Raw genomic sequence first — 10,769 nt, 5'->3', positions numbered from 1 at the left:
GAAAAAGTAAAAAGAGAAATCAGAGTCTACTTATCAATAATCATATTCTTATCAAACTTATTCTTCACTATTGAAGTCTTCAGTACTGATATCTTTATCTACTGAGAAGTTAGTACTGCAGTATTACAGAGAAGTATACTGCAGAAGAGTATAAGAGATACTGAAAGTATTAACTTATTAACTTACAAAGTATCTCAGTTATCTGCTTCAACTGAAGTGAGATTCTCTTCAATTAATAATTGATCTCTGCAGTACTTTTAACAGTAGTACTGACTGATTTCTTCTTAAGATTAGTCATTCTGAGATGTTTTTTCATCTTAGAGACTCACACTTTCATCTTCTTTTATAGATAAGTAAGAGAAATCTCTTCAGTCTTGATAGAATCTGTCAATACTTGAAGCTCTGAGACTCTTACTCTGTACTACTTGAGTATCTGAGCTTCTTATCAGAGCTGATATGACATCTTTCTATGAGATAATACTTACAGAGAGATAGAAGTTATTGTTACAGATACAATGAAAATAATAGAAGTAAGAGAAGAAGTAAGTATATAAAATCCTTCTCTTCTTCAGCTGCTTAGCATAGTATAGATAAGTAATAATACTGATCAGAGACTGTACTGAAGTCTTCTCACAGAGAGAAGACAAAGAAACTGCAGAACTCTACAGACTCAACTCAGTAGTATTCTGAGCAGAGCTCAGACATATCATGAAAGAGAAACTATGAATTAAACTTCTCAGAGTCACTGTTCTTAGAATCAAGCTCTCTTCAGAGTTCTCTCTAAATAATCACACAGAGTTATATATCACTGTGTTAATTGAGAGAGAAGGCAGTGTTGCAACAGTGATGAGAAGAGTAGAGAATAGATCAGACACAGACAAATCAGTCAGCAGAAGAGATGACATCTCACTGCAAGGCATGACTACTATCACCACAGCTGTAAGAGATGCAGAAGAAGAAGAAGATGTAGTAATAAGAGTAGTACTCTCACAGCTCATTGACATTACTGTCTTCATCTTCAATCTGACTTTCTTAACAGCTATGAAGGCTGCAGCTGCATCATGAAGATGTTTATTACTTACTAGAAAATATCAGAATAAGTCTCTTATTATCTCTCAAGAATGATACTCTCATGCACTCACTATTACAGATGAGAGAGAAAGAGAGAAAAATATTTCACAGAGAGAAAAAATCTTTTCAAAAAATCCTGTTACTACTGTTAGCTTTATCTCTAAAATATATCACTTTTACAGAGAATTTCATATATAGAATGAAATATAATAAGAGATCTATAAGTCACTGTTAACTACATTTTTCATATTTCAAATCAAGATATAAGAAACTCACTTATCACATATTTAATTTGAATGAAGATGAAAAAAGAAAGATCTATACAGTCAGCAGAAAAACTCATTTATTTCTTTATATCATGCACAGTATATACACTATCAAATTGATTGATAACTATTGCTATATAACAAAGATAATTTCTAATTCAGTAATCTTGAGAACATCACAACTATGCTTTTAAAGAGAAGAGTATTATCATATCTCTGACTATATCAAGACCTCACTGCAGTTTCACACAGCTTATTACTTTCATACAGATGATTTCATTCATCTCATAGATTATTCAAACTGATTTTCAATCACTCTATAACATTATTTAAATATATTATAGAAAGATTTAATTAATGAATATAAGAATCTCACTTCTATATAAGATCAGCAGATTACTCTTTCTTAACAGTGAGACACTGCTAAGATATCACTTTAGCTATTCTCACTTATAAAATGAGAGAAGAGTATTCACTCATTATCTATATAGAATAGCTAGATGCTGACTTCTTATCAAAGAAGTCAGTGATTCATTTTTCTTCTACTGAAATATATATAAGAGTTACTGCATTTCTTATATAATCTTCTTAGTATACTAAGTATCATATTTGTGATATTCTTATAATAACTCTGTAGTCTATAAGCTCACTATTCAAGCAAGATAGTTAAGCTCACTTATACAGCTTCTCAAACAACTATCTCTACATAATGCTACTGACTAGTCACTGCTTCAGTTTCATCACATTATATTAATACATCTTGACTGATATCTTCTGAATAGACATATTAATTCTTTATAAGAATGTTGAATTCACTGATAACTTCAGTATTCATAAGAATTTCTATACATCAGATCTGATAATTGATACTGTCAAATATAATTACAGTCTTAGTATTTATGACTTTTTAAACATTCTTTTGATATTTGTAAATCTGAGATTTGAAATTATCTGCAGCAGGGGTAATCTTCTGACACATACTTATTCTATCACAGAATATTATAAGATTATCAAATGATATAAATATTATGTTATCTTAACTTATTCTAGACATAGAACTGCTGACAGAATACACTTCTATAAGTATTATATACATAGTACTTGAGCTTGAGATTTCATCTTCAGATTCATGATGAGTATCTGTATCTTAACTAGTAAATAACTTTATAACTTTCTCTGTGACTTTTATATACTGAGTAATATTATCTTTATCTGATTCTTTATTAATAGAGACCTGTTAAGCTGTCTGAGTATAAGAATAAGAGTATAGAGTCTTCTTTCTATCACTCTGAGAAGTAGATAAGTCACTCATCAGTTATTATGATCTGAGTATAGATGTAAGAAAAGAGATTCAGATGAGATTAATCTCATTCAGTTATTAACTTGAAAAAAGAATATAATCTCTTAATCTCTAGATATGTCTACTTATTAAAGCATGCTTATTCTAAGTAATAAGAATATCTTCTATTCAAATCAATATAGAAAAGTGAATCAATTCACAGATAATTAACTACAGTGTAATCCTTCTATAAAAACATGTATAAGAGGTCTTATTAAAAGAAAAATTGTGAATGTCCGGGCTATAACCTGTAAGTGGGAAAGGTTGATTCTTCTATTATTATGAGAGCAGCTAGCTATGTTATATAACATAAGAGATCACGTGCAGGCGGAGCGATCGCTAGGGCAACGCCACCAAGGCGGCCGCCGCTACATCCATTGCTCCTTGATTGTCACGTGAACCAGCAATGACAGAGCGGCCCATTCTGCTGCTGTTGTGGGCTATTAGCTACAGTACTGCGCCACAAGTTTGAAATCATTGCGGCACGCTAAGAAAATATTCTATAGAGTAGTTTGTTTAGCCTAGTCGCTCTTGGAAAAGGGCTCAATTTCTCCTCCTGGTAAAAATGACAGAACCAGGACGAACTAATAGAAATACTAAAGAGTGCATTGTTGATGTATAGATTCAATGAATTTAAATACAATCACATGACACTACAACATAATGACTAATGATATCCAGCATATAAATCGTGGCTAGAGAGCACTTGAATGCATAATCGCTACCTTCCATCAACAAAACTATAGAAGCTTCTTATGAGAAAATGCCAGCACAATAATGAAATGCCACCGAGAAGTTACCTGATTTACAGCCCTCTTTATCTACTCTACAGTGGTTGTTTTGGTCGGCCGAGCCGCTCTAAGCCTTTCAATGGGCTCTTTTTAATCGGTGGACTGGGGCGCCGTGGGTAAGTTAGCATCACCATTATCCTCCTTGTCGTCGTCTTCATTGTCGGACATATCGGATACTTTGTTTTTTTTCAACTTCGTGTTAACAACGTCCCTGTTCGTGATAACAAAGAATACTGGTAAAAAGATATCCCACATACTAATGAAACGTCCCCATGGAAACACGCTGCTGTGCTTCCGAGCACCGATAAAATTCACATGCTGAAAACGGCTGGTAAAAAAGTTAGAATTTGATATTCTTTCAAAAGCAGCTAAATATGGAATGGTTCATACAGGGAGGATCCATCATGATTTCTCACCACGCGGTAGCAAAAGATAGGTACTTCGTCCAAAGTCAATCTTTGCGGAACTGATAAATCTATAACCATCCAACATTTGGTATTCGGTAAGATAATATTCCCTGGTACATGGACATAATCGATGTTCTCATCATATATTCGTCCAACCTCTTCAGAAAAGAACGCGTTGACTAGACTTGTGTCTCTCCCCATGGAGTCTCCAGGAATATGTAAATCTCAATAGAATCCGTGCGTCGCGATATCTGAGGATGTCGCTCGGTGGCTCCATGTTTGGGGGGGTAGAAAGCATCACTGTCTGTGAAAGTGAATTCCTAGTGACTGCAGCAGATATTGCTAGGTATACTCATTTTTTAATGGATGTTCGTCGGTGGTACCGGGTTTTTCAGGAGGGCTTAATTGGAGAGGCCTCTGGGAAAGACCAGGCAGCGAAGTAGATTAACATACAGACCAAGACATTATGGGTTGCTCCTATCTTTTTATGCTTACAGATGAACAGCCAAAAAGGTGAAACAATCTCAAGACTAGAAAAAACAAACAGAAACCACAGGCTGCTAAGCGGCATAGCCATTTTTGGCAGCCCACCCCTTGATTCTTCCCGGGTCATCAACGAGGCGGGTGGCCAGCCTGCGGGGCGAGTGGTGATCATCAAAACAAGCAAGAGACAAACATGTAGCTTGGTACTCGCTGCATGGGACTATCTTCCTTCGGGATATGGTAGCAATGCAGCTATTGGGACCTGTACAAGCAAGGAACCGGGTGGAGATTAATCCTATTCGATCGCGAGGGAATGGTAATAAGCGCGAGCAAAATACGGGATTGAAATTGTATTTTGAGGAAGGTCGGCTATTCCCATTTAGGATTAATGTACGCCAACCAACCCGCCGTGTTGCAGATGAACAGAGGTGACTCATCAAGATGATGACCAAAGCGGAGAAACTGCGGCCTGAGATCAGTTGACTTTGGGCACCAAAATCAATCCTACTACCCCTCCTCGTCAGAACATATATCTTTGCGATGATAAGGTTAAAGGCATAAGGCTTTTCATATCTTCTTTTAGAGAAAAAAAGCCACAGACAGATGCTTGAAATATGCTCCTGACAATTTTTATCAATTGAGACTAGGAAGTCGGTTCCCGCGCCCTTCCAGGTCAAACTAATGTCCTCAATTGATGATGTCATGGGAGTTACATTGGCTTGAATGCCAAGCTGTGGCCTTGTAAGAGGAAAGAAAATATTTAAGTGAAGGTTGGAGGAATTCGTGGTTGGCTTGGTGGCAGATGAGTCATCATCGCAAGACCGCAACATCTGGTCATGCGAAGGGATGAGGGACGGCTCTCCACGTGGACTATGTGCGCCGATATGTGAGGGGCAGTAGCTGTTGCGTGGGAGCGTCAAATATGGACTGGACGCTGCTGGTAACCGAAGATATGTTGGGCTTGATGGACTCGCTGCACTACGCTAGGAGGTACGCTAGCGCATCCTACTACACATGTCGTAACCCAGCCTAATCGCCTTTGGCGGTTGCGTCGGGCTGGGCAAACTGAACCTCCACGAAGTTCTATGACATATTAATCATCTACCAATGAATGAAGAACAAATGGACATACTAGGACATTCATTGAGGGCATCTCTCGCAGGATTATTCTAATACTCGCAGACGCTTGCTGCTTTGGAATTGATCGGTGATGATTTGAGAAGTTCAAGGGTCGCATAGATTTCGGACTTGGCACTGAGAACTTGCACGGCGGCGCGACGTCGCCCATCACGTGACGAGGGGCTATTTGGATTTGGCACTAATGCCCCTCCAATAAATAATTCACGACCTCGTCGAGAAAGTTCACAATAACATATCAAGGATCGCACTTCATCATTTAATCCCCAAAATTTAAACTTGATTCTGAAATCAAATAAAAAATGTGCGCTTGTCTTCCTAGCCTTCTTATTTAATACTGATTGTTTCTGAATTTAGAAATGCTGACTGCATTCACCTGAGTGCGACACAAGTTAGCGCCATGCCACACACCAGTTCTATCACATATCTACCACTTCCGAGCTGGCTAGAAGCCTCTGTTGAAGAAGCAAGAAGTGCAACTTCTAACACAGTGATCTCTGATTCACAAAGATGGGCTTTTGAATTTGAACTACCTGTTAATGAGAGTGTTAAATGTGTGGTGGATGAGGTGAAGAAAGTCTATCTGGTGTGCAGCAACACTCCTCAGAAATATAGATAGTATTCTAATTATACATAGGAAAAGTTGTTATCCAAGGTTTCCTTCTTATCTTCGCATGGGGCTGTTTTTAAAGGAAGTTGGAGATCAGGAGGACTAGTTGACACTATAATTGTTCCACTTATGGGTTATGACGCAGAAGTGACTGCAAGAAATGAAGGCGGGAAAGAGATAAAAGTAGATTGGAATTGAAAGAATGCCATACTTGTGTCAAAGCATACAGTTTTCAGAATTGAAGGAGAAGCGAAGATTGGTGCTGTGGTTATCACACTAAGGCGGTGATTATGGATAAGGATGTACAGTACATAGGTTATTTAAGCATTACAAGCTTCTGAGCGAAATGATGAAGTATGATGGCTTTGCAGAGATTCATTGTTGTGCCCATGTGAGTGAACACTGCCATAACCTCGGATATTGACCATGTTCAACTGCGGCTGAGAGGCAGTTGTTGTCAGCAACTGAGTGTTGAACATATGAGTTTCAGTGTCAAGGTCGCCGGACTGTGTTACCCAGGAGTCGGTGCATGGCATGTAGGTTTCAGCGGACGAAGTGCCAATGTCGTCAGGCTGTGTTGCCCAGTAGTCGGTGTATGGCATGTAGGTTTCAGCGGACGAAGTGCCAATGTCGTCAGGCTGTGTTGCCCAGTAGTCGGTGTATGGCATGTAGGTTTCAGCGGACGAAGTGCCAATGTCGTCAGGCTGTGTTGCCCAGTAGTCGGTGTATGGCATGTAGGTTTCAGCGGACGAAGTGCCAATGTCGTCAGGCTGTGTTACCCAGTAGTCGGTGTATGGCAGGTATGTTTCAGCGGTCGAAGTCGTAGGCACCAACTGTAATGACGCTGAGAAAGGTCGACCGACCGCATTTTGAGCTGTATCTTCAACTAAATTTCGCCGGTGATCCGTTGGCAATTCGACCGTGGTCGCGCTCTCAGGCGGAGCATTGTATCCAAGAGCATGAGGAAGGGGATGGTTGTCCATGTTTCCGCTGCCGCCAGAAACCACCACTGGTGATATATTAGGCTGGGCGGAAGGTTCGGTAGTCCGTGGAACAAACTCATTGTCAATGGTTTGATCGAGGGCACCTATATATATATAATGTCAGCACAGAGGGTATTGCGAATAGTATCGGCAAGACTAACTCTCTACTACACCTCTATTCGACAAATCGTCAACGCCTAGTTGGTACACTGGGTTATTTTTGTCCACTTCTACAGGTCCCCATGTGGGTAGTTCAGATATGGGTGGTGCAGCCAAGCGTGGGCGCTTGGTTCTCGGAAAGGACGATTCTAATTCAAGGTGAGGTCGTTTATTTTTCCTGTATCCTACGTAAAACGTAAGCAAAAGGCATTCCATGGCGAATAGTCAATCTCACCATTGTATATTGACTGGCCATCCTCAACCCAGGACGAAGCTTGTTTGAGGGTACGGAGTATGCCCATTTTCTGTCGGAGTAGGGAGGCAAATGTGTGAAGTTCGTTATAAGACAGAGTATCAAAATATTGGTACGTAAACGGGATTGCCACCTCTATTCCGGGGAACCCACATTTGTCCTCAGTCATCAGTTGTTTAATTCCACGCTTAAGCGCTTTGTAAGCTGTTTGACTGTCATCGAACTGGCGAACATGTTGTACGTAGTATGTAAAGTTCCCGCCTCTTTTGTTCCTTGCCGACGATGCGTTCTTGGACACACCATCTAGCCTTGTCCCTCCTGCCTGTTGTCTCTCGAGTTCCCATTGATTATACTCAAGCGCTAGCGATCGTTGGGCAAGGCACTGAATGTATCTGTCATTGTGACTTGGCTTGTTCTTTCCAACAATGCTCTTTATATCGCAAAGGCGATCGTCCTCAACAGCCAGCGAGGCAAGGAAACTTGCGATTATGTCGGACGAACCATGATTGAAAAACTTGACAATCTTCTCGAGGTTTTCTTGTATCTTATCCAGGAGCTGTCGAGGTCGAATCCCCTTCTTCAATAGTGTCTAAATCGCCAGAGGTTTGCTGGAGTGATCCATCACTGACAGAGGGGGAGGAGGTCGAATCCCCTTCTTCAATAGTGTCTAAATCGCCAGAGGTTTGCTGGAGTGATCCATCACTGACAGAGGCGGGAGAAGAGATCGAATCCACTTCTTCAATTGTGTCTAAATCGGCGGAGGTCTGCTGGGCTGAGCCATCACTGATAGAAGAGGTAGAACTGCTTTCTTCATAAGCAGCGTATTGCAATGAACACTCATCGGGAGCTGCGGTTTGCCGATACGATGCAGCGGAGGAGTTTTGAATAACTGTTACTCCAACTCGTTCTGCAATTGTCTCGAGTGCAGGAATTACTTCCGTACGATGAGCTTTTAGCATCTCTGGCGATACTCGTAGTAACGCTGTCAATAGTGATAGGATTTCCGATTCAACCGTCATATTTGCACTGTTAAACTCGTGGCAAAAGAAAAGGAAAAAGAGTTCTTGACAAGATTTGAAATTTAGCTACTTTCTGTTGAGAGGCTGGATGCGTGTGGAAGGATCCATGCCAACGAGCTATCATTTAATTGGTGTTTGTTGGCCAGCTGGCCAACAGACTACTTTCTATTGGTTCCAAAATCTCTATTCAGATTCTCAACGGGTGAATCTCCAATGACAATTCAAACTCTCCCCCTCCACCACACTTCGGATGGGAAGAGCAGGGAATTTTCTCATGGATCTATCCTAAACTAACACAGCGTCCAATCTCATTCTCGCATATGATTCGGATGGTATGGGGGGCTGTTGTGATGGACCCAGCCGAATATGGTTCGACCTAAGCTGCTTTCTCTTTCGATAATTCTCAACGAAAGACAACCCCCGTTCTGGAAGAACGACTACTGATGTTGCGTTATAGTTGCTTTGACCTCTACAACCCCGCATGCTGTGAGATGAATTTTCCCCAAAACTACCAGCTGCGCCGTGATGGCCTAGACTCCGGACAAGAGTGATATTGAGCCCGAAAATGAGCATTTTGGACCTCCTTTTCCCAATAAAGACGGCATTAACAGATATCACAGCGTGGTCGATGCTGCTGTTGTACTCGTCACTTAGGCTATTGTAGTACATGCCATGCGGGATGGTGGCTGTAATAGGAGTATGCAAAGTGCAGCCAGGGGTGCTAGACTGTGTCGAGGGCACAGTAAACTTGCGTCGATCACTCTGGGAGAGCGAGTGCGATATACATGTCCAGCTTGAGTCCGTACCATCCTCATGCAAAGGGATCACAACATATCAACAACAATAGTGTAACTACTCGTACAAGCCCTAGACAACTGCCATCCAACATTTGCTGAAATGAGGATGACATACCCCTTCAACTATCAAAAAGCCCCCATTCGAGGTGCACAGAGAGTAGCTGTCTGATAGTTATAAATCATAAGATGTCACTCCGCGACAGATCATTTCAAAATGAATCAACTTGACTGTCTTTTCTTACAAAATGTATTCTAACATCTCATATGCACTTCTGTCAGCAGCACTCATCATACTAAGTACAGTGCATCTCATCTTGCTTACTATTCATTACTCTCAGTCTCATTATTTGTCTGAGATATCAATCTTCATTCTCTTTATCTGTGTCAATGCTGTTGTCATTGATGTTGGTCTATCAGGCTTACAGCTTGAAGATGAGAAGACTCTTCAACTGAGATAATGATGATAAATACTGAATTCTTGTTTCAGATACACCAGCATTTTACTATCTCTTGAGAATATGTACAGCATTTCCACTAGCCCTTGAGACATGTTATTCCCTGTCCCCTGCTTTGGTCATTGCTAACCGTGATGTCTAGATGATTCAGCAGAGAAAAATCCAGGCTGAATCTCTTACAAACACTTCACTGCATCAATTATTTCTAGGATATGGTTTTCTGTCCTCAGCAGTAAAGCTCGGTTTGATCTTATGATGTGCTCTTCCTCTCAATCTTAATACACCTTGTGCTGATTGAGTTAGCTCAGTCGCCTATGAGGTGTTGATGAAAGGTACAGCTATGATCATGTCTATCAACTACACAGTACTTGTGATTACTGATCTGCTTTTTTGGCGCGGAACTAGTGATATATCATCTCAGAGCTCTGTAATTCATAAAGTTACAATTCATGTATTTCTTATTATTATAACAGCAGAGTTTGCTGCAGACAGACTCATTCATGACTGATCTCTCTGAATTAAAGTAAGTTCAGTGAAATCATGAATCTCACTCTAACATATGCTAACATGAGCTCTAGACTAGACTGGCTGCTGAGACCATGAATTTCACATTTAGTCTCATTTAATCTGATCTCATACATTTCTTGGCGTGAATCCTGCTGAGACTGGCTATCAAAAAAACATGTAAAGTGACTATATATCAGATCTTAAAATGAAATCATGACTTGAAAAAAATGAGAAAGTGATCTCATTTGATTTCATTTAGTCTCATTCTTGGTATAAAGTTACTATTTTTAGACATTTTAAGGTTTTTTTTAGACTATTTTTAATTTTTTAAAAAGTAACACTTTTTGATAACACTCAAATGAGATTTAAAGTCATTTAAAGCAATAAAAATAATTTAAATTGAGAAGTAGAAATCATGATCTCATTTGAAAAATGTGACAAGAGTAGACAGTAAGTCTCACTGAGACAGTATAAAACTACTATCTAATGTTT

At 39.9% G+C, this 10,769-nt stretch overlaps 2 protein-coding genes across 2 annotated transcripts; one reads left to right on the top strand and one right to left on the bottom strand.

Annotated features, from left to right (window-relative positions):
• Positions 1-5,279: 5,279 nt before the first annotated feature.
• On the top strand, positions 5,280-6,113 carry BDBG_08873 (uncharacterized protein; the record flags this gene model as incomplete). The annotated part of the gene is made up of 2 exons (XM_002620658.1): positions 5,280-5,347; positions 5,852-6,113. 2 exons carry the CDS (start codon positions 5,280-5,282, stop codon positions 6,111-6,113), a joined length of 330 nt encoding a protein of 109 aa, XP_002620704.1.
• Positions 6,114-6,424: 311 nt separating this feature from the next.
• BDBG_08872 (uncharacterized protein) lies at positions 6,425-8,518 on the bottom strand (the record flags this gene model as incomplete). The annotated part of the gene is made up of 4 exons (XM_031723767.1): positions 6,425-7,191; positions 7,249-7,431; positions 7,482-8,088; positions 8,129-8,518. 4 exons carry the CDS (start codon positions 8,516-8,518, stop codon positions 6,425-6,427), a joined length of 1,947 nt encoding a protein of 648 aa, XP_031581086.1.
• Between the last annotated feature and the right edge of the window lie 2,251 nt (positions 8,519-10,769).

This window comes from Blastomyces gilchristii (assembly GCF_000003855.2).
Source record: "Blastomyces gilchristii SLH14081 genomic scaffold supercont1.31, whole genome shotgun sequence".
NCBI lineage: Eukaryota > Fungi > Ascomycota > Eurotiomycetes > Onygenales > Ajellomycetaceae > Blastomyces > Blastomyces gilchristii.
Note: the sequence above shows the minus strand (reverse complement) of the source record. Positions and strands in the feature narration are given on the sequence as shown.